The sequence below is a fragment of the Heliangelus exortis genome, chromosome 2 (assembly GCF_036169615.1).
Source record: "Heliangelus exortis chromosome 2, bHelExo1.hap1, whole genome shotgun sequence".
Lineage (NCBI taxonomy): Eukaryota > Metazoa > Chordata > Aves > Apodiformes > Trochilidae > Heliangelus > Heliangelus exortis.
In genome coordinates, this window is record NC_092423.1 from 87,679,325 (window position 1) to 87,703,985 (window position 24,661).

Sequence of the window (24,661 nt, forward strand, 5' to 3'; positions counted from 1 at the left end):
CTCTATCTAATTGATCCTATTTTTTCCCCTTTGTATTGCTCAAGGCTTCCAGGGCTTTGGCTGTATTTAAGACACTTTCTAACAGTATTATGTTTGGGGTTTTTTTATGCATTTCTTAGCTCCTATTAATTTTCATTTTTGCCTACAAGGGGTTATCATAACAACATAACCCAAGCATTCACAATACTTTCTCTGACCTTTGTAAACCTGTTGTCTAACACATTATTAACACATATAAAGAAGAACCTATAAAATCTAAAGACATTCAAGCAAAATATTATAGTGGACCCTTATGGGACAGTACCTACAATTATTTTTTTTTTTTTCAATGCTATCTTATAGACATATGCAAAATAAACAGCTGCCAGGGGCAGGGGATTGCTAGGGGAATGCTCTTGGGAGGGTGAAAGTGAAACCGAGCACCACACTTCTGCAAACAGATGATGCAGCCACAACTGCCCCATCCCTCTGGATGGAGCAGATTCTGCATGCCTGGTCCCTGGAGCTGGCCCCTACTTCCCCACGTCAGGCACAAGCTCCTTAGTCTTGGGAAGAGAAAACTCAATTCTCCCTGGACTTCCGTCAGCCCGTATGGATATCCTCAGGCATCCTGAAGAAATCCTCCAAATTTCTAGTGTGAAGTCCAGCACAATTTAGCTCCATGTCCCCTTTTTCATTTTTTTTACTGCTACAAAAAAAAAAAAAAAAAAAAAAAAGTACTGCCTGCTTAGACACAAATCTGAGCACAGTCCTTTCACAAGTGTGGTTTTTGCTCAGCCTAAGACTGCTCTGTCCCTGCAGCTTCAGTGAAAAAGACATCTCCAGGCAGCAGTGGCCAGTTTCACCCTGGGATGCTACATTCCCTGATGTGACATGATGGCAAACAGCAGGCACAGCAGAACAGAGTTGCTCAGAGTTACTCCAGTTTACCACAGTCCTTCAGTCCCTGTCTGAGACAAAGTCATAGGGAGCACAGGCCACAGGTCACTGTCCTGTGCAGCATGGGGAATCAGCCATAGGACAGACAAACCATCCCAAAATTTGGCTTGCTTATTTTCTCAACCTTTTTCATATTGAGACAGCATTTTGTCATTTTTTAAAACATATGAAACCTCATGCGGTGTCACAGGAGCACAATATGTGGCTATAGGAAAGACAAGTAAAGTGAGAAATTTCTAACTCTAAAGCCACAGAAAATACATCAGGCTCACGCCTGTTCAAGCAAGTTTGAATTGCCTTCATGAAAACAGAATTATTTTTAGATGCTCTCCTAATCTGATACCTAATTTATCTTCAATTGACAGGTTTTATATGGCATTATACACTTTTTCTAGTGCTGTTGATTGACTATTGCAAAAATGCTTTGAAATGACTCTTTTGGCATCAGAAATACTAATCAGAGATTACCAAACTCTCTGAAATACAGAATCTGTGGGCAAAATTTCCTGAAGATTTGCTTAAGTAACAATCTTCATTATGGAAGAGAGAAGTGTGCGTGCACACATGCTCACACGTGCGTGTAAAATACCAGGAGAAAAAGGGATGTACTTACACATACATGGAAACCAGAGATCTGAGTTCATGCTGGTGTGATTATTAATATGCATAACTGGGAACTGAAAGATCCTCAAAATTTCCTTTCATATGATTTCTATTGTTCCATTTTGTAACTTTTTGGATGGCATCAAGGGCTGGATGTTTGTTACTTTTTATTTGTTATGTCATGTCTTATTCTCTGGAGAAGCTGAAAGGAAGCAGGAGGAAAGTATATTCTTCTCTCTTACATGCCCTTTCTGCTGCTAAATTCTTAGGTTTTGTTTTCCTTCCTAGGAGTAATTTTTGGGGGGGAGAATCATTGACTGACTGACCAACTGGCTCAAGGAAAGCATTAGATACACTAGAAATGCTTTGGCAGGACTAACACATCTGGCAGTTTAGCCTGGCCTCATCCGTATGTCTTTCCCATTTAGGAAGACAACAAAATAGCCAAGGCTTATATTCTGCAAAAGCTAATGTAAACCAGTAACTTTAAACTTACAAATGGCTCTGTGCCTGCATTGACACTAGCTATCTGCATACATTTTTGGACAGATATGGGAGCTCTGTACATATAAATTTAGCATGGAGCCTTGCTGCAATCAGTTAGTTACAGCATATTGCAACATGAATACTGCTGGAAGAAATAGAAAGTCTCTAAATAGCTACAGCAAATAACTGCAATCTAGAAACTTTCACATCTGAATAACATCAATGTCACAAATTCTCATGCTGAATTTGGCAGTCCTCACTCCAGTAAGGTAAATTGCTTTACCAGAGTAACTGTTTACAGGGCTATGTAATTCTTTGCTACTCTCTATTCCACCTTCATCCCACAAAAAAGGCATATGAAAAGATAACAACACATACATATACACATATATGAAGCACGTATAGGTGTACATTCACACACACATACATACATACCAGTCACAATATGGACCAAGAGTGAAAAAAAAAATAAAGCCCAGCTGTGTCATTTTCTTCTACCACTCACTGCTTTCAAGAATCAAGTTTAAACAAAATCTTGGAGCTGCAAGGCCAAACACTGGAAAGCCAGGAAATCCATGAGTAAAGGCTAGTTTTTGAAACAGTGCCTTGTTCTCATAGATCTGTCTATCCAGCAGACAAATAAGCAGAATGGTACAGTGCCTACGGAAGAAAAAAGATAATCACTTCTTTGTTTCTTAGTCTGACAAAAATGTTGATCATATGAAATCTTTCCGATTCTCATATTGTGGCCAATTTTGCTGGAATCTCAGTTCCAACAGAAGTCTGTCACCTGAGATGAGGGAAAAATCAGCAGTGGATGTGGACCCTATAAAGAATAAGAGATTTACACTGCCAGTGACATATTTAGTAAGTAGCATAGGAACCCTGAAAAACAGAAGTCCTGAGTCCTACCCCAGGTTCCGGAAGATAATATGCTTTGGTGACTATGGATTTTTTATGGTCTTTTCTAATCTGTCATATTCTACCCCTATCTTTTCCTCAGCACAAGCTGTTTTCACCTCTCTTTCTGATTTCTTTTCTTTCTACCTACTGACCTTGCCCGTGACCTCTTTACAGAGCCTGTGGCCACGCTCTTCAGATCCTGAATCCTGCAGATACCAACCCCTTACTCAGCTTTGCTCCCTACTCCAACCTTTATTCAAGGCTGATTAATCTGTCCTTCTTCAGACTGCCCTGAAGTGATGTGGATGTCAGTGACAGAGGAATGAGAGAAAAAAGGCAGTCGTCTCACCCTCACTTCTAGAGTTACTGAGGCACATAAGGGGAACAATTAGAGGGACTGGCATACTTATCTCTGCTCTGAGATTGTCAGCCTTGAATATGAACACTACAGATGAAATCTACAAAGAATTAAACTGCAAGCTATTATATCAACTGCACTCAATGATAACTCTGTCAAATGGGTATGTATTTTTATAGGGAAAACAAAAAAATGCACCTTTTTCTGGCCTCAAGATACCCTCTTTCCTCAACTGACATAATTTACTGTAAAGAAGTTTATTCAATAAGGTCACACAGATTTTTAACATTAGCAAACTAAATCATCTTTCCCTATAATCATTCCTGGAAACAGTTAAACTGTTTTGCTGAAGCTTTCTTTATATATAAAAGCAAGACACACAGTGTGAAGCAGACATCAGTCATAAAAATTCTTGTCTGGATGATTACATTGAACAATAAGAAACACACCAGAATCTTACACAGGAAAATGCTATCCATCTTTAAATAGGGATCTCATTTCCAGCTCCATCTGCAGCATATATATGCATATCAGTGCTCGTTTTTGAATGTTATCTATTTTTAACCATCTACTGTGATTATTATTTCTCATGCCTTCCAAAGTTTTTCTGCTTACCTGTATATGTTTGTAACCACGTCAAACACACGATCAGTTTCTCATGTTAAATTCCCATTAAACTCATCAGGTCAAATTCCTCCTTGTGAATTTTCCAGTCTCTTTTGAGTAATGCTAATGACTACTTTTGCCTAATATACACCTAATACTAATACAAAAATGTAAATGTACTTAAAGTTCTGAAATGAAAATATCTTGAAGACATTACAGTGCTCCTGGTTCTGCTTCGAGGTCATATCTTGGATCTCCTGTTGAAATCCCACTGTATAGTTATTTAACACTGCAAAGCCTGATTCATCAATAGTTTAGGAAAACATATATATATATATTTAGAAGGAATTTTTATGAAGTTACTATGAAGTCTATGTGTTTACATTCTCAGATAAAGGCAACCGTATTCCCTTAAAGTTGACTCAAAGATTCTTATGTATTGATTCATGAGCTATTAACATATTTGAACACATTAATATGTTTAATGTCATTCTGTAGAGCTACAGTAATTTGATGTCACACTTTCAAGGTAAAATATGCTGCCATTCTTTCCACCATACATCAGCTAATTATGCGATGGCTGTCTGACAGGAAACTAGGAGACTTTCTCTATGACCACTAGATGTTGTTCCAGAAATATTTCATGGTTTTGGCAACCGAGGTAAAAAGAAGGTAGTTAAGCTAGGCTGCCAGAAGCCAGCATGCTCCCAGCTCCTCCAGGTCTGGTGCCATCTAACATAATGGTCATTCAGCACAGCTGATAAGGTTTGTACAAAAAATGCTGGATTCTTCCTGATTATGATAGATGGTAAGAGGTAGTTACAGCACAGCTTATTTTTATCTTTTTTTTTTTTTTTTTTAAAGATGTGGGGAAAAAATACATAAGGAAATATCAGATCTCACACATTTCATGCCATTTGATTCCAAACACATCTTCCTTTTACTGTACTTGTGCCATGCACATTTGCAGAGCAGTGCTATTTTTTTCCTCTCTCTCTTTCCCTACCTCCTTCTCTCTTACATATGGGCCTTACATATGACCCCCACACATCAAATGCAATTGCCTGACCTGATCTGTGATCTACTAACCAGCTGCATCTGGAAACACAGACTGGGAGAGAAGCTATGGCACAGTGCTGGAGATGAGAAGTGCCTCGCAGCAGATTTCTGCAAGAAAATCCCCCAAACACCCCCAGCTCCAGCTCCAGACAATAGACCTCCTTGTCATACGTCCAGTGTGCTTTGGAGGCATGATCATTATAGGCTCAGAATCCAGAAGCACCTGGAGTTTGATCCTCCACTCTAAGGCTCAGCTGAGGGAATCCTGAGCATTACAATACAAAAATAATTAAAAACAGAGAAATTTTAAAAATGTGTATTTAACTTATGTAGCCTTTAAATTCAAGCAGCTGGAAGTGTGGGTATCATATAAATATTGGCTGTGGGAATCTTAGTTTTGCTGTCTTATGATTACATTTTACAATAAAGTAATTATTTATATGACCACACTTTTTTTCCACTGGACTTTGCTTCACTCTGTACAGAAGTTCTTATCTATGGTAGCAATTTTCTGCTAAAAAGATGGCATTTCCCAAATAAAAATTCTTTTGGTTAATTAGCAGGCTTGCATTCAATCAGTGCATTTTAGACTTTGGATTTTAGAGCTGGCATACTCTTTTATTCTCTTTGAATGCAAAATTAGCTAATTCACAATAAGAAAATGCTAGAAACTGATTTCTCAGCTCTGATGAGTGATTTGACATATTTTAAAAGAGGCTGTTTCTCACAACTGATTTTTTACTGCACATTCATTATGTATTTTTATATTATAATATTATAATGACAGTGATAATAGAAGCAAATAGGAGAACATGAATGAAGCCATATTTCCCACTGACTCACACAAGTACCTAATGTGTTTAGTATTCTCGTGCATTATAGAAGGGATTAGAATGAAATAAAAAGGGGGAAAAAAAGAAACAAAGGCAGAATGTACAGATTTATCTGCTGTCCAAACCTTTTGTTAGTTTGAAAATAAGTTTACTGTGGATTTACACTGTGACTTATTATCTTCAGAATCACAAACCTACTTTATTAATAAAAATAAGCTTATGCGCACACTACATTAAAATAACTTAAGGATGAATAGTTCAACTTTACCACTTTTTTTTAGGACTGGATTCAATAACAGAAATTGGACTCAGCTGTATGGATTTTTCAAGGATATTATGGACCATATTTCCACAGACATTTTTATTGTTTCTAGTCTTCTAAAACATCCTAAAAGTTGTGCTTTTAACTGAGTAGTTTTTTGAGTTTCTCAGTTTGTGTAAATACTTTTTCCTGCTATGTCAGTTGCAGGACTATGATTTAATTCTTGCTATTATATATAAAGAAAAGTTCATTTGAATGGTACTTCTTGGATATTTAACTCCCACTGAAGTCAGCTGAAGTAGACTTATGTGTTTGTAATTCAGAAGGGGTTTTGCACAATGGCAGTTTGAAGGATTCTATTGTATAGTTTTTTATGTAACATTTGTAAAAAGATATAAACAATTTATTTGTAATGGCCAACTTTCCAAATTCAACAGAAGAAAGTTAAATGATGTGTTCATACATGTTCTCCAATAGTATTCTGCAATTCAAATTATTTAATATGAAAAAATCCAAAGGAGGTAGATTTTTATTCTTCTATAACCACATTTTACAGCTCTAATGAGAATTCTTTTAAAAATGTGGGCAAATGAAATGGGAAGATCTAACTTACATTAACACTGACTAAACATGGAGAAATAGAATGTACTTATGCAGTCACTTTGCTGACAATGAAAATATTTTAAAGTCAAGTAAGATTTGAGTGTTTTATGAGAAAACTTACACTTCTTCAGTTCTTTTGATTTTTTTTACTTCAAATCCCCAGATCCTGGAACTGAGTAATGAGATAATTATTCCACGTTTCACTATTTTATAGATGAATCCCTCTCTGTCAGTCTTAGAGTGTAAAATTTAGCAAGAAAGAAGTACAAAAATCAGAAAACAAAGGAAAACCCACCAAAAAAAAAAAAAAAATCTCATAATCTATAGAAACAGAAAGAGCTGAGCACAGCACTGGAAGTTTTGGGTTTCTTGTTTTGGTTTTTTCCCCAAGAAGAAACATGTGCAAAGAATAAGATTCTTCCTACCCAGCATAAGAACAAGCAGGAAGAGGAAGAGAGGAAATAAATCCCATAGATTCCCTCTCACTGTCCCATCAGGGGGACTGAGCCTCACCTGCATTTTGGCAGCTGTCCCCCAAATCCCTGCTCATGGGGGCTACGTCTGGAGCAGTCTTCTCCCTGGATGTGAAGCCACTTTGCCTGCGTGCTGCTGTCCTATAGGAAACACAAAAAGGGGCAAAGCGTGGCTTAAATCAGCTCCCTGAAACACACACACAGCTCAAAGCCCAGGGAAGATAACATCCATATGCTGGAACCTCCTCTATGGGAAAGCCTCTGTACCCCTCTCTCACAGAGAGGTGAAGAAGGGGAACAGGGTGGGGGTTTTACTCTCCCTCCTCTGACGGAGCTGTGCAAAAAAAAAACCCAGTAAAAATGAGGCAAGGGATAGGGCACAGCAGAGCAAGAAGCATTGTGGGGACACGACTGCGTTGCCCAGCAGTTAGGACAGTCTGCTGGAAATAGGTTTCTATCCCTGCTCCAAAGTTTTTGTGTTGGATTTGTGCTGTGCTGTTGCCAGCAGGAACAACTTCACCTCAGTGGCATTGGAGAAGGCAAGGGTGACCACCTTCTGTGAGCAGCTGGGGTTTTAGGACTGCTAAGGGAGGGCCTGAGGCCTTCAAGGATCTGGGGTGGGGGTCTGCTTGGGTCAGCATCCCAAATGTGGTTATGAATAATCTCATTTCTGAGAAGGCTGAAGCTTTCTAGACATAAGGAAAATCAGCATATGAGTTCTTGGGTGAGTTTAAGGTCAGAAAAAGAGCACAGTCCTGAAGCCAAATGATCTCGAGGATAAGAAGCCAAATAGGATTTTTCTATTCCATTTACATCTTGTCCCTGTCTTGAATATAGACCCAAGCATGTTTACAAAGGGTACAGGGAGGTCCTGATGCCTGGAGGCCTGTCCTTTGTGAACAGGTTTTTTATTTTTTCCCAAAGAGCAACACAAAACACAAGGTACCACGCCAAAGCCCAGATGGTTTACAGTGTGAATCCAGAACATATGGAAAGCCCCCCCCAGCTCAGGGACCTGGTCCTAAAGTTCATCCAGAGCTGTGCTAAACACCCATAATTCAGAGGCACGGTAACAGCTTTGCATATCTCTTGGTATCCCTTTTAAATCTTCTCTCTCTTTTAGGACACACTGCAAATGCTTTACCTACCACGTATATCCCTATTGGGAGAGGGAAAAATCCTAGCAGAAGCAGAAGTACGCCTGCCTTGAAGGGTATGAAAATCCCTTCCACTTCTTTAAAATGTGTCAGAGAGAAACTCTGCAAGGTATTGCTCCTTCTTCTCATACAAAACCAGCCCTGCCTGACTTCTGCCAGAGCAGCAGTGGCGCAATGCCTGCCACTGAGATGGGCAGAGGGCTCCTTGCCCGAATCAATGGGGAGCTCTGTGCCAAATCAATGCCCCAACGCAGCCAGCAGCCGGCACGAACCCATTTCCCTCTGAGTCACCTACGAGACTGCAGGTGCTGGAGGCCTATGGAAAGTTGAATCCTAGCCACTAACAGCTAATGTAATCGTGTTGCTTGCTCAGATCTCCTGCTGATAAATGCACCCAGTTACTCCTAACTGTCTCCCTTACAAAATAACACCTCCCAGGACACCTACCTCTTCAATAGTTCTTAACCACGCTGCAGCTGCACAAGAAAATCCATTCATCAATTATAAATCAACTGAGGAAGAGAAATCTGCAGCTCGCTTGATTGGCCTTGTTGTCCCTGCAACTCACTGATCCAGCCACAGAAACTTTCCAGGCTGCCAGGTCTGTTTATTTATTTATTTGTCATATTATTATTAGTATTATTATTATTAATTATTCAGAGCCTGAACGGATCACTTCTTCCTTTGTAAAAAATAACTCTGAAGCACTAATCTGTTAGCAGAGCAATCTTGCCTCTGGTAGAAGAGAGGAAGAGAGAAAAGGAAAAAGAGAGAGAAAAAGAGATTGTTTGTATTCCACAAAAGGAGATGCAAGTATGATGGGCCAGATGCAGCCATGGTCTCTAGCTACAGCCCTTCCTCTCTGGTTGCAGGGAACTTCTTTAAATAGGTAGCTATTCCCTGAGAACCCTGAGAAAGAGCTCTGCTCCTCCTCTCCTGTTTATGCTATCAATTCCCAGCCCTCTCCTTCCAAGTAAAGATTCACATTGTGTGAGGCTGCTTTTAACAAGTAAAGCATTTGCCAAAGTTTACTTCATAGAGAAGAATTAGACGGGCTTCTTGTTCAACCATGAAAAAAACACAACTGCCTGGATAAGGAGGAGGGAAGGCGGGCTGGAAATGTTAGAAAGACTGGGAAGACTTTAGGAAACTTTATCCACTCTCTGAGAAGAATTTACAGTCACTGGGAACAGAGGGGGGGGAATTACATATCAAAGTCTGAAGATAATAATAATAATAATAATAATAATAATAATAATAATAATAATAATAAAAAATACAAACCCGTGGGGAAAGGGGATTTTTTTACCCTCTCCTGATGAAGCAGTCTTGCTGATATTTTTCTACTTTATTAAACTAATCAATGTAAATATCATGGTATGCTAGTGTTTCTGAAGCTAAACGACTAGCAGGACAACCGGATATTTTACTTTTTTTTTTTTTTTTTTTTTTCTGTTGAGTGTTCCGAGGTGACTAAATTTGCCTTGTTGAGCCTTGTAAAATCCTGACTTAATCATGTAAACTTCTGTGTAAGCAAAATAGACGAAACTTCAAAGGGTCAAAAACCCTTTAGGGATTTGCGAGGAGACGCCAGCAATAGATCCTAATCTGCCTCCAGAATCCTGGCTGTATTTGTCCAAGGAACTGGTACCAGCAAACTCTCGAAGGTAGAGATAGTGGGTTGATTCAGCCTTTATCCCCTTAGAGAGTATTGGCTTTGTGAGGCTTTAGGCAGCGCTTCAACGCCAGGGGATCTTGCCCAAACCCTCTAAAAATGAAGTACAGGAGTAATTTGAGATAATGACTTTGTAACAGGCTTGGGCAGACCTTGGACAGAAGAAGTGAGAGATGTTATCACCCCAGCATTCCTCTTAAAATGCAGTTTTCCCCCTGCTTATTCCCAGTTAGTCAAAGCTGCATTAACATTCCATCCAGAGCTGCTAAACAGAATCTTAATTAGTCCTGATACTCTTGTGCAAGGGGTTTATTCATTGCACTCTTAACTAATGGTTGCTGTCAGAGTATTTTTTTTCTTCTTGGGGTTCTTTGGGGATATCGTGTTCTGCTGCAAAGCATGACAGAAATGTAATGTGCATGCAAAAGGGAAAAAAAAAAAAAAAAAAAAAAAAAAAAAAAAAAAAAAAAAAAAGCGCTTTCAGATCTGAAATCTGACTGAGACTGACTCCAGCCTTGTCTAATGGTGAGACATGCTTAGGACTAATGAGAATAACTTTACCAACTGCATCTCGCTTTATCTTAAATTTTAATGGTGAACGCTCTGTCGCTTCTTTTTTTTTTCTTTCCCGTGACAGAAAACATTGCAAACTTCCTAGTGTTTTGAAACAGTTCGCGCAACTCCCACTACATTTTCATCCCTCTGTATTTGGCATTAGCCACCCGTGGCTCGGTATTTAATGAGGGATTCTGTAGGTGGAGAAGAATTAACAAGTCACTAAACAGCCGGTTGCTCCGGCAGGACTTTTCTCTCTGCATTTCATCGTATTTATAACCCTGCTTTGCAGTCATTCCTCCCTCGGAAACACAGACACACTCGTACCCGTTTCTAGTTTACACGCACACAAGGTCTCTCTCCGCAACTCGCCGACTCGGATCGACTCCGGTGTCAGAGAGGGGACACTCAGACGCCCCTAAAGTGCTGTGTACACGCGTGTCATCTCATGTGAGCATCCCTCAAGGTTATTTGTGGCTCGGGGATGAACAGCTGCGACACACAATGCTAAGTAGTAGTAATAATAATAATAATAATAATCATGTAAATAAATAAAAGGAAGAAGAAAAAAGAGGGAAAAGTGTTGCAGGGGTTCCTCGCCATAGTACCTGAGCTGGAGCGGCAGTTTCTTTTGTCAACCGCGGCACAAGTCGTTATTTGCCTATAAATCTGCGTTCAGCTACACTGATCTCGGAAACAATTTTATAAGTCTATAAATTACAGTTTCTTTCTTTCGGGATGGAGGAACGAAATGACGAGAAAAGGAAGGGGAAAAAAAAAAAAAAAGAAAAAAGAAAAGAAAAGAAAAGAAAAAAAAAGACAGAAAGGTGTCTTTTGGAAATAGGAGGTCCGTGTTACTTAGCTGCTGCTCACCCCTGTTAAATACTCCTTCCCATAAGCTTGCGTAACATTGATTACTCACAAAGAGTTCACAATAACTATCATGTAGCTAAACTAATTGAGACAATCATGCTAAGTTATAGTCAGTCTAAAAGGTACCATTGATGTGGTAATGCCTATAGAAAGTCAGACATGCGACTCACTACCATTTAATTGCTCCTTTAAACCTGTTATTACAATGTTAACTGGCTTAAGTATATATTGCTGCCTTTTATTGCCTTGATGTGACAAATTAAAACATACACTCCAGAAGCGGCATTCATTTGCGGACGGAGATGTAGGAAAAAGAGAGCCGGGAGATGTCAAACCTGTCAGAATGAATTAATACTAAAACTTGCATTTTGCACTGCAATTCCCACTGCAGTTCTGTTGCACGGGGGAAACATTTATGTATAAAACGTATGACTATTACAGATAATATTCCCATGTATTCCATTTTACACAGATCTGCCGTGAAACTATCCCCCATCGCGCTAAAAACGTGAAGTCCCTCTGGCTCCGAGACCTCTCCTGGCGCTAAATTAGGGGGAGGTCTCTATGAAAACGGGTAGGGGGCAACGGTGGAGTTTCTACCCCGGCTCATGCCACACGCCTGTATGGAGAGGGTGGGAGACGGGGGTGAGGGGAGGGCTGGGGGCTTTTCAGCGGTTAGCTCGGCTTTGGCTGCCGGGTCCCAGGCCCGCGGGGGTGGGGTTACCCACGCCCCAAGACCTGGGAGCAAGACGGCAGCCGTCGTCCCTGCGGGCTGCCCTTTTGCTGCTCTTTTTCACGATGAAACACTACCGAGCTCCCGCCAGGAGGGGAAAAAAAAAAAAAAAAAAAAAAAAAAAATTCTTGCTTCCCCATCCCCAGGGCTGAGACGGGTTCAGGATCGTTTCAACGCGCAAGATTGCGCCTCTCCTTCTATGAGAAGCGGGGCATAGCCCCGCGTTGCGCTGCTCCTCTTCCCTGCCGCCCCCTGCGCATCCTACGCGGGCTGGACGGGGGGTTTCGCGGGCTCCAGGTAAAGCACCCCCTTCCCTTCCATGTGCGATCGTGAAAGCACTGATAATTCCCAAAACAAGAAATATTCAGCTCCCTCCTTCCCCTTCCTTTTTTCTTTATTTTTTTTCCTCCTCTGCTCGAGGGAAGATGTCAGGGGGTTAAAATGTCCTGTTAGTCCTCGCCCTTGATCTCGGGGAGAGAGGTAAGAGTTGCTGGCACCTTTATGGGACTCAGATCTCCTGCGGCTGCGGGAAGCGTCGGCCCTCGCTAACTTTGATCGGCCTTATTCATCCCAGCTGCGCTCTATTTGTTTGTCATTTCGTCCTTTTCCTCCCAGAATCGTTATTTATGGTCTGAAAAGTGAAACGCGTCGCGATTTGCCTTTACATGGAGTCTTCTGCAAACGGGGGAGACACCTCCCTCCTTCCCCCTCCCCTCCTCCGCAAGGGGGGTTGCCAAAAGAGAAGGAAAAAACCTGTCTCAATCATTATCAAATCAGCTTTGAATTCATTACTCCAGAGCATTAACTAATTACCAGATCAGAGAGAAGAAAAAATAAATATTCCTTTAAATAACTGAAGGTAATTATAACCCTGTTGTTGACACTAACGATTAATAATTGATCAGAAGTTATACGCAATAAATTGTCAATTTATCTCCCTATAAAAATGCACATACTTATTATTCTTTTCTTCCTTTTTTTTTTTCTTTTTTTCCCCAGGCAATTTTTTAGTAGCAACAGTACACAACAGCACACAGCTACAGTACAAGGAACAGTACGACTATCTTTTTTTTTTTTTCCCCCTCCCAAAAATTCGTGAGTAGTCTGAAATCCCCCTTCACGGATGACACAAGCCTGGGTGGAGTAGAAGTGACTTTGGCTGCCGACCTGCATTCCTACTTTTCTGAAGAGCGCTGGGCCGGGTGTGACCAGCCTCCTTCTTTTCTTTCCGTCCCTAAATCCCGAAAAAACCAAAATTAACGGTGGCCGCCCCCGAGGCAGAGCGGCCGCGTTCTTCAATCCCTTACTTTTGCTCAGGGAAAATGCAGCCGGCTCCGCCCGGATTGGATGTGAAATGGTGACATTCCCCTTGAGTCACGGCTGGGGCGGGGGAGGAGGGAGGCTGAGGGAGAGAAGGGGGGCACGGGTCCAGATTGCTAAACCCGGCTGTCACCTCGGCCAGGGCCCTCACAGGTAAAAAGCTCTTCCAGAGCCTACCCGTTTCCAGATCGCTGCCTCCAGCTCCGAGCTACCTATCTGCCAGCGTCTGTCCCGACGATCACTCCTTCCTTCTGTGTTTTAAATAAAGGTTATTTTTCAGCGCCGCCGAGTAATAGTCGGTGATTAGATTCATGAGTACTTTGAATATTCACAGTGGATCCCTTTGTTTCTAAACTTTTTTTTCTTTCTTTCATATTTTTCCTGGCTTTTATTCCTTTAGAAGCCGGGAACATACCTGAGTTATTAGCTGTTGAATTAAAAGCAAAGAGGTGAATTTCATATTACTTAATGTGCAGTATTACTGTTAATAACAATATTTTTCCCCATTATTATTCAGTCCCTACAATGGAAAAGGTTTTTTCTACGAACTGGAGAGTGAGAAGCTTGCCAGAGCAGACGGAAAATGTCCAAATTCAGAAGGCAATGCATAGACAGACATGTAAATTCTCCCCCACCCCATCCCTTTTTTTTTTTTTTTTAAAAAAAAGAAGAAGTTAATAATCAATAAAATCCTCCCTGTATTCCCTGTATTGATTACATCTCTGCCACGGCTCCTCAGCGGCGCGGTGAGTCTGAACCGCCTGTAAGTGAGATGTAATATGTGACGGAGGCAGAAACTTCCAGTCGCAAGATCTTTGGGGTTTTATTCCTATGAGACTGGGCACGGAGGGGCCACGACGGTGCGGAGGAGAGCGCAGCGCAGCGGGCAAGCCCAGGGACGCTCCATCTCCCCGCAGCGGGGCAGCCGGTGCCCACTGTGTGGGGAGCTAATTAATGGCCCATTAGGGAAGTCGGTACCCCCAGGTAGAGCTAAATCAGAAGGTGCAGTTTGCAATTTGTTTATTCTCCTGAAAATCACCCTTCACTCCCAAAACCTGGAGACCTCGGAATGTGGACGTTTGGGAAGGCAGCCCTCTTTTTCTATTGTTGTTTTTTGTTACTTTTAAAAATTATTATTATTTTATTTTTCCTCCAGCGTCCTTCTCTCCCACAGGAGCTGAGCACGTCGGTGGCTAAAATGCAAATGGCGCGGGGAGAGCAAAACGCAGGCTCCTAATGCGCTTTATATTAACTTTCCCCTTAGCCGGGACCGTTCCCTTCCAGCAGCGAGTTGGTGTGCGGGAGCAATTCCCACGTCTGTCTTTCTTGTCTTATCTGTCTGTCTGTCCGCTGCTGGCCTGGGCTGCATGTTACCTTCGTCCCCTAACCCTTCCCCCAGCCTCCAGACAAACAAAGGTAGACGACGCTTTTTTCCGCTCTAGGAGGCAGTTGGTGAGCAGCTTTTCTGAAACAATAACTCTCTTATTGAGAACAAATGTTGACATTTGCAAGGAGCGAGGAAAAAAACAGCCCAGGAAGTGCAAAGTGGAAAGCGACCCTCTTCCAATTTGACGACAGTGCCAACTCCTCCGGGATCCCACGTGAGATTAAAGCCTGAATTTCAATAAATCAGCTCTAATGAAACCTCTGGCCTCCAAGAGGGGAGAGTTTGTCTTTCCCGCTCCGAAACGAGCACAGAAACGAGGGGAGGAGATGAGGGAGTAAATATACAAAGTGCTGTAAGATTTTAATCCCAGCAGGCTGATTAGATGCATTATGAAATAAACCCTACACAAAGTGATATATTTTATCGTCTATCTCTTTTTTTCCTGCTATACTGAAATAATCGCATTGTGCCAACAATCTAGCAAGGCTACACCTTCCTCCTGCTTTCAATTTTGATTGCTAAATCTAAAATGACATTGAGTGTGCAGTTCTTGCACACCAATTTCTTGTGTTTTGTTGACTTTTTTGTTTGGTTGGTTTTGTTTTGTTGGGGTCTTTTTGTGTGTTTTTGTTTTGTTGGTTTTTGTTGGGTTTTTTTAATATATTTGCCAAATCATTTGGGTGTCACCCATCTGCATCTATGAACCGTTTGTGAATTTCTCAGAGGATGAGAGAAGTCCACTGGGTTTTACATACATAGTGAATACTTAAAAGCGAGTTTTCCAAGTCTTTCTACTTTTCTTTCCAGAAAGAAATCCAGGTCTAAATAATAGCAAGGGTGGGTAAATTATGGAAATCTTTTATAAGTCTTTGGGCGTATAAACATCAAAGGAATGTCGTTAGCCTTTTTTAATCTCTGCCACAGCTTTTGGTTTTTACCAATTGAAATGTACATCTTGTGTCCAACAGAGACCTGGAACATAAACCGTGGGTAGTGGGGGCGGATGGAGTAGGAGGAAGAATGGGGAAAAGAAAGTTCAGGTGTCTCCCCCGACATAAACGTCCCTCCATAAAAATCTTCCTAAAGCGCATAGTAAAGGCGGTCAAGAATTATTAGAGTAAATATTTGCATCCACGCCATATGCTAAACTGGAGGGAAAAAACTGAATTGCTTCTTAGCCGTTTGTCTAATTATACTACACACTGCACACAGATACAATTACATTTTACCTCAATGAAATCAGGATGTTACAGGAGCAAAGCAGCATCATTCTACAAACAGTGAAAGAAGATGTGTAGGCCTTCAGCTGCAAAAATCTTCAGTATTTTATGTTTAGCTAGATGGATCACAGAGTTTTCCAGAATCTCAATATTAATTTCTGCCCTCTCAGCTGAAAAGCACATGCTTTTTCTCAATAAGTTAGACATCTTTACAGGGGTAAAATATAATGGGGGGTGGGGTGGGAAGATGGATAATGGGAACTGCATATATGTATTTAAGAAAAACAGTTTCCTTTCCCTCTATTTAATATAATCACAACATATTTCCTGACTCCAGCCAAGCACAGCTCTTTATCCAGTTAACATTCCCAAGGCTGATGCCTGAAGTATCTAAGATCACTTTCAAATGCCCTTTCTAACAAGACCTGAGCAAGAGGCCACTAATTTTCACTGAACAAAAAGCCACTGGAGAGAGATCCGTTTGTCAATATCAACTGGTCCAGCAATTTCCCATCTTCAGACACATCAGCCTATCTGAGTTGGCAGATGTTTAGACAAGATTTTATAAATTGTTCAATATCAGACCATAATGAACCCCAACTGACCATTCCAAAGCAGCTAAAAGCATTCAGGATCTCCCCTGCTGGGATCTAATAATGCTCTCACGCTGGAACATTATTAATCATGGAATAAAATAGATGAGCCTCTTGAAAAATAAGTGTATGATTGATTAAAGGGCAATCTAAGAAGCTATTATTCTTGTTTTATAACCGTAAGTTATATTCACTCAATTTATCTTTTGGGGAAAATAAATGATTGTTCGTTTCTTTTCTGAAATTATATTATATAGAGATTCCCATTATTTTACTAAAAATTAAAATGATTAGTTAGCTGATATTATGAGCCCAATCAAAGTGGATTTCCTATGCAACTGCTAAGATATGGTTTACTGATATAAAGAAAAACTGGAAAAATAATAAAAAAATTAATTAGATTTTTTTTTTTTTTGGCTTTGCCTTCGCCTATTTTAGCCAGAAGTTGAAACAAAGAAATTAGAAGTAAGCCACAGCTGACTTTTTCTCTTAGAAATAGTGGATTTTAAAGACTGTTAACTCAAATGAAGAGCTATTTTACACCCAGCATAAATAGCTTATAAGAAACATGCATGTATTTGCATCACTGTGTGCATATGCATGCATATATACAAATACATATTTGCACACATGTGTGCATTTAAAGTTTAAGAATAACGGAACAACCCAGAAGGAATTAATTTATGCAAAGCATATCTTTCCAACATATTTAAACTGCTTACTCATTTTATGGTCTAAACTCGACTAGCGAAATTACAACTCTCATCGTTTTCTAAATAGTATCTTATTACTTTGGAGGAAATGAATGAAAAAAACCACCATATTTTTGCAGACTAGTCTGTTTTTATTTACAATTAAAGATATAAATTAGTAAAGAATTCTCGTTAAACAACCAAAGATTGTATAACCATCAACGTTTCAAATAAAAACCAGGCAAAATTTATTTACAAAAAGTTCAGATTCCATTGCAATACAACTTGCATAAATTACTAGAAGCTTTATATCATTACAAAAATAAATATCAAATTTGTTTCCACTTTGTAAGGACTCAAGTTCTCCAATCACATCTTTATTATCTCTACTGTATACATCTTTTACAAATAATTTTTACAATAAATCCTATCACACCTATCGAATATATACCGTGGCAATGAAGTGATCAATTCAAGATATCCTGAGAAAAACAGATCTGTTTTCAAAAGTCACACATACATTGGGGAAACTATACTATACCAGCAAACTCACATATGTCCAACAAAATTCTGGTTTAATCATTAGAGTCTGAAGATTTAATAGTGCTCTGTGGTCTTCTTTTATACAGTGGCACAAGATGTGATCCGGATTTAGAGATTTGTTATATATATATTAGCTCGGGGAGAGATGATGGCTTGCTGACTTTTTTCAAAGCAATTGTGACACCTACCTGTGGACCAAGGAAAAAACCAGATCATCCAAAAAATCCTTCAATTACACTCTAACACCATTAAACGGAAAGAAAAAAAGGAAGTAAGGCAAAATTCTCACTCGTCTGATTTCTTCCAACAAAAGAATTAGTTGAAAAAATATCAGCAAGGAGATTTACTGGTTGTTTATTTATCCCTTAGTAGTGGAGGCATTAGGAGTGCCATTGCTACCTAGACAGGAGGTGTCTCACAGGAAACATGCCCTGCTTAAGATTCAAGTTGATCCCTAATAATTGTCCCTTTTTCTTTGAAACACACAGTCATTGCGTGAAGCCTCATCAGACTGTACAATTTTAGCACTGCCACGTGAGCACAAGCACTTTGTTTTTTAACAGTATCTTCAAAGATACTTCTTTTTTCATAGAGCCTTATTTCCATAGCATTTAAATTGTCCTTATGGACTTACACAAGAAAAAAGTATGCAAGGTGAAGCAACTGTCTAACCCGATTTTAAAATTAAGACAAACCCAAGGAAGAAAATCTGCAATATGAGCTAAAAAAAAAAAAAAAACCAAACAAAAATCAAAAAAACTCCCACCAAACCAAAAAAAAAAAAACCACCTACAACAGCAGTCTTACTTCATAATCAGACTTTTAAGTAATGAAGCAAGAAATTAACATTAAGCAAGTTTAGAACTAAGCAGCACATCTTAGACCTGATGCCAAATGATCAGTGTAATAGAAAATGTTCTCACTTACTTGCATTGCTGTGTGATTGCACTTCTATAGGTATGGTTGTACTCCTACTGTGCAGACTTCAGTGGGATCTGTCAAAATAGAACCATCAGTTAGTCACAGGACACAGCCAGCTAACCAGATTATAGAGGGTGCGTGGGTCCCAGCCCTCACTTGCACAGAATTCGTAACTGAGTCGTTTAAGGGGCTAGCCAATATTTTTTCATTGCTCACATAGCGAATATGTTGTTAGAATAAGCTGGTATTTATATTAATGCGAAACTTTTTCGAAGAAAAAAAATTAAAAACCCGGTTAAAAATGTCACGCTCCATGTAATTTCACGTCCAAGGTCAGCAATCATCTGCACTCAAAGCTGCAAAAACCCGTGAGAACACTGGAAACAAAAGGAGCAAAACCAGTTTGTAAAAAATTTAAAAAAATAATAATAATAAAAAAAAATACAGGCAGTGACATCGGTGCTCTCTGGACTCTCTCTTGTGAGTAGTTTTCCTTTCAAAAAATTTACTTTTAAGAGCTGAGTCTGCAGCCAGTGAGACTGATCTAAAAGTCGTCTTTTACATTTCCTCTCTCGGTTCTCAGAGGCAGGTACCGATCCGACAGCCACATGCCGGTTTTAATCCCCAGATTACACTATAGCCCATCTTCTCCCGGCGGTGGTGGCGGTGACAGTGAGCTCCCTGGTTTCTCTGGAGAAGGTTTCTGTATTTACCGCGTATAAAGGACTCGTATGTGTCGGGGAAGGAGAGCGAGGGAGAAGGGAGGAAGAAAGAAAAACCAAATCACCTACCTTTCTTAGAGTCATAACTAGAGGGCCTGTAATGTTGTTCTAGCTGGTTAGTGATGGTTTTCAAAGAGTCACTGCTCTGCTTGTGGACAGAGCTGGCATTTAGGACAGTCTGACTTAGTCCCTCGTTTGAAGCCACTGCTGCGGAGTTGTATCTCAGGATTCCCTGGCTCTGCAGAGCGTTAAAGTTCCCATAGTTTGTATAATTGCTATAAAAAGGTGAGGTGTAATAAATATGCCTCCCCAGGAGGGAGGAGGGCGAGTAGGCAGCGCTGTGCGGGGCAGAGGCGGGGGTGGCCGAGGAGAGGGGCGCGGGCTGGCAGCCTTGGCCCAGGCTCTGGCTCTTGAGGTCCGAGGTGGCGATTTCGGCCAGCGACCAGAGCTTGGGTTTGCTGGCCGGCGTCGGGGGCCCGGGGGAGGCGCGGCCGCCCAGCGCCGCCTTGCTGGCGCTGCGGGCGGCGTCGGCGTGCGGGTGGCCGAGGAGCGGGGCCTCCACGGCGGCCAGCGGCGAGGAGGTGGCGGGCTTGGCCGGAGGGTCGCGCTCCCCGCCTCCACCGTCGTCCTCCTCGATGTCTTCCTCCTCCTCCTCGTCCTCCTCCTCCTCCTCTTCGATGTCCTCATACTTGTCCTTGCACTCCGAGCCCGACTCGCAGAGGGGGTCGCCTGCTCGGCAGGGCAGCTTCTCGCCGTCCGACTCGGCAGAGCAGGAGTGGTCCGTCAGCGAGTCAACTTGCAAGCTGATCCCTGCAAGGGTCCGCCGGGCACAGAAAGGCAGAGTCAGGGGTGGGGGTGGCAAAAATGAGCGGGCGATAAGCACACACGGCTACCACCCCCGCCGCGGAGGCAGGCAGGGAGAAGGTAACCCTCCCGGCCTTCCCCCCCACAACCCCGTGTCGAGGAGCGTCCATCCCCACGGGCTAGCTCTGCCGCGGCGCCCCGCACGGCCCCGCCTGCCCCCCCTGCACACCTCCCGCCGCGGCATCTCCGCCGGCCCCGGCCACCGGCACCGCGCGGCGACACGCGGCAGGAGCAGCTGGAGGTTACGGCATGGGACACCTTTAGAGGTGGCTTTTGTTAAACACCGCCCCCCACACACACCTTCCTCATTGCCCCGCTCCCGGGGGGACGCGACGGAGGGGGATGGGGACATCCCCCCGCGGCCGCAGCCACCCTGTGCCCACCTTCGTCCTCCGCGGAGGTTTCGTTCGTCTCGGGCATCTTCTCGGGACTCTCCTCTTTACTCCTCGCCCCGTCGCCTTCGTCGTCGTCCTCGTCCTCGCTCTTGTTCCGAGGGGCCCAGGTCATCTTGTTCTCCTTCTTGAGTCGCCGGCGGGCGTTGGCGAACCAGGTGGACACTTGGGTCAGGGTCATCTTGGTGATGATGGCCAGCATGATCTTCTCGCCCTTGGTGGGGTAGGGGTTCTTGCGGTGCTCCTGCAGCCAGGCCTTCAGCGTGGCCGTGGCGTCGCGGGTGGCGTTTTTCCTGTACGCGGGGTCGTTGAGCTGGTAGGGGTATGCAGGGCTGCCGTACGGGTGGTAGCTGATGGCCCCGGTCATCCCCGTCGTATGGGCGTCGTAAGGGGAGCCCTGGACAGAACAAAACGGTGGGGTTGGCAATTTGTTATTGCTGATAGCCATTAGTAAGTTGTCAAGGCGAGATCGGCTGTTATATTTGTATTTCCCCAGGATGGTGTCTTGTATCCATATTCTATGAGGGGGAGAAGCAGCACCCAAAGGCCATTAAGTTGCGATTCCACACCGCCCCCCCTTCCTCCGTTCAGCACATAGACACAGGCACACGCGCTTAAAATCGGCGACGTTTTAATCTTTCTGACTAATTTCATCTCCTCGTAATTGAGTATTTGCCAATATTATTTTTGAACGGCGTAGACATTTTAAAGGCCCTACAGGTAGTGTCTTGATATCTACATTTCTCTCAAAGGTTCAAAAGATGTTTCCTTTTTTGCTATAGAAAATACAACAAAGCCGCCACTTAGCAATTCACTGCACTAATGCATTGCAAATCCAATTTGCAAATCAGAAGATATGCACCGTTTCGAATTGTTCAAATGCGATGTAATTAGCATTTTAATTCGCCCTTTAACGTTTAAATTGCGCTTATTTAAGTCTGCATAATGCAAGAAAAGTTAAAGATATCGCTAGGGAACTCGCTAACTTTCAGCACGTCTCTGAATCCCATAGATCGGCGAGTAACAGGCGCAACATCACCCAATATCCCGCACAGTTCACAACCTCGCTGCAACTTCTAGCCACTCGCCTACTGCTTCTCAACAGGAAAAAACAAGCAAGAGAGATCCTCAGATCTTTAATACCACCCAAATAAAGACTGCACGACAATTCATGCACCGTATTTTACAGACAGAATACGAGTACTCTCCCTGACACTTTGCAGGAAGAGCGAACTACCCCACTGCCATTCCCTTTCAGGATCTCTACAGCGGCTCCAGTCTCAAATTCTGGGCACAGGTCTTTGTGTGTGCGGACTAGATACGTGACTATGTGTCTGACTGTTTATAAAACTATTTAACCATCTAGACGTGCAGTTTATTTATGTAGTTTATAGTTTTATTTATATAGTTTGTGCACTGAATACACATATACGCAATTGCAAATGCCCCTTTTAACTAATAATAAGAAAGTGAAATCCGAAACTGCGGCCACCACAACCATCTTGGGCTTAAGCGAAGCTCACAGATCGCAAACAGATGCTCCTTTTCATTCCTAAAATCCAGTTAAACCATTAGCACAAAACACACTGAAAGTAAATAAAGCCACACGGGGATAAAGCCCGCAGCGCCTCTAAACACCGACTTGAAAAGAGATGGGGGGGGAAGAGAAAGAAAACAAGAAAAAAAAAAAAGAAAGAAAGAAAAAAAAAAAAGGAAAGAAAAGAAAGAAAACAAGAAATAAAAAAAAAAAGGGGGGGGGGGGGGGAAAGGAAGGACACCCTCCCCCCCATCCTACCACAGCGAAAAGAGAGAAAGCGGGGAGGGAGGGGGGAATGAAAGCATCCAACCCAACTGAAACGATCCGTGTTTCTTTAATCAGGGCCCCGTACGGCTCCGCGAACCGCGGAACGAGCCTGGGTCCCAGGCCTGCCGGCACTGCGCTCAGCTTGGGCTAGAAGCGAAGCAGAACCCCGGCCACAGCTCCGGCCCCTGTCCCTGTCCCGGCTGTGACGGCCGCCCGGGCCCGGCCCCGGCCATGGCCCCGGCCCGCCGCTCGGCTCCACTCCGCCCGTGCCCGCTTGCCCCGGCCGGGCTGCGCGGTGCGGTGCGCGGATGTGCGGCGGGGTCGGGGGCTGATGGTGAGTGTGTGAGGAGAGAGGCTGAGGATGATGAGGATGAGAATGCGGATGCTAATGAAGAAGGAGAGGGTTTCTCTTCGGTAGTTACCATGTAGGAGGGGAATCCCGTGGCGGGGTCTGTGGAGTACTGGAGCGGGCTGGTGAAGCCTGTGGCCGCCGCCTGGGCGGTGAAAGCTGCCGATCCCGGGTAAGGGCTGAACGCCGATCCCGACGAAGACCTGGCCAGCTCCTCGCTCCTGGGGGCCGCCAGCGCCGACGCCCCGTAAGCCGGGCAGGAGTACAGAGCCAGAGAGCCGGGGGGCTGGTAGAGGTAACCCTGAGGATAGGACATGGCTTGCACTGGCGTGCACAGGAGCAGGGAGGGGGCGAGGGTGACCGGCCCTGCTGCTGCCGCTGCTCCTGGCGCTGCTTTCGTGCTCTCTCTCTCTCCCGCCCGCCCTCTCCCTCTCTCTCCCTCCCTCTCTCTCTCTCTCTCTCTCTCTCTCTCTCTCTCCCCGACTGGCTCTGTGCAGTTATGTAGAGGATCAGAATTGTTATATGCTCCCCCCCATGCGCACCCGGTCAGAATAAAAACAAACAGGAGGAAAAAAAAAATAATAACACCCCCCCCCCAAAAAAAAAAAAAAAAGGAAATTAAATCAAGCGGTCAGAAATCTAACTGGGAGGGGAAGGGCATCTGGGAGAGACGGAAGAGGAGAGGGTTAATAAAGAGAGAGAGAAAGGGAGAGAGAGAGAAAGGGAGAGGGAGAGAGAGAGAGAGAGAGAGAGAAAGAGAGAGAGAGAGAGAAGCGAGCCCCCGAAATCAGAAAAGTGGCTGCTGCATATGGAGTTCTCCCAGCCAGCCAGCCAGCTCCCCCAGCGCCTGCGAGCCTGTATTTTGGGGGAAGTATAGAGTCTGAAGTGAAGAGTTGAGGGAAGGAGCACTCGAGTTTCTGAGGGACATTGGAAAACAGAGCTGTCCGTCACCGCCGCTCATCTGCATAGCGCGGCGGGCCCGCCCCCTCCCGCTCCGGCCCCGTCTCCTCCCGCGGCCGGCAGGCAGGCAGGCAGGCAGGCAAGGAGGCAGTGAAGGCAGGCAGGCAAGGAGGCAGGCAGGCAAGGAGGCAGTGAAGGCAGTGAAGGCAGGCTAGGAGGCAGTGAAGGCAGGCTTTGTAATGCAAGCCAGCCTCTCCGACTGTGAGCACACTGCTGAAGCCAGACGATGATACTGCTCATCAGCTCCTCTCCGGAATCGCGGAGCCATAAATACTCTTTCGCACGCTCTCGATTACACCCCCTCTCTCCCTCTTTCTATATCCACGAAACATAAAATAATATATGTCATAAATGTATGCATCCCTTTGATGGGACAACACCTTCACACATGCACTTGTATAAGCGCTGTGTGCACGCACACGTATCGTGGATGTGGGGTTTTGCACCCGTTGTGGGTACGCAGAGCCAGGCTCGACGGAGCTGGGAGTGTATAAGAGAAGAGCACTTTGTAAAATTACTGCCCTATATGGTAGGAAAGAAGAGCCACTGCTCAAATCAGCATATCCAAGATCGCGCTATTCCTGGCAGCGAGGGCTTTATAGTTTTGTGAGTTGCCACAAACAGTAAAGATCTAGTCATGGGACGCGCTTGCACGTGGAGGGAAAAAAAAGGAAACAAACCTCCAAACCCCTCATCTTTATTTAATTTCTCTTCTTCCTGCCCCGGTACACGGGGAAGAGGCCTGGGTGTCTTCTTCCGAAGGATTAGCTGCCTTA

The 24,661-nt window shown here is 43.4% G+C and overlaps 1 protein-coding gene and 1 long non-coding RNA gene across 2 annotated transcripts; one reads left to right on the forward strand and one right to left on the reverse strand.

Annotated features, from left to right (window-relative positions):
- The first annotated feature begins 8,578 nt into the window (after nucleotides 1–8,578).
- On the forward strand, nucleotides 8,579–13,065 carry LOC139792923 (uncharacterized). Its single transcript, XR_011724440.1, has 2 exons — nucleotides 8,579–8,883; nucleotides 12,265–13,065. It is a non-coding gene; the product is annotated as an uncharacterized lncRNA (long non-coding RNA).
- Nucleotides 13,066–17,461: 4,396 nt separating this feature from the next.
- Nucleotides 17,462–23,822, reverse strand: IRX2 (iroquois homeobox 2). Its single transcript, XM_071736894.1, has 5 exons — nucleotides 22,999–23,822; nucleotides 20,764–21,169; nucleotides 19,586–20,326; nucleotides 18,801–18,868; nucleotides 17,462–18,061 (listed from the first exon to the last, which is right to left on the reverse strand). The coding sequence occupies exons 1-4, from the start codon at nucleotides 23,239–23,241 to the stop codon at nucleotides 18,825–18,827; spliced, it is 1,434 nt and encodes a 477-aa protein (XP_071592995.1). The 5' UTR covers nucleotides 23,242–23,822; the 3' UTR covers nucleotides 17,462–18,061; nucleotides 18,801–18,824.
- Nucleotides 23,823–24,661: the final 839 nt, after the last annotated feature.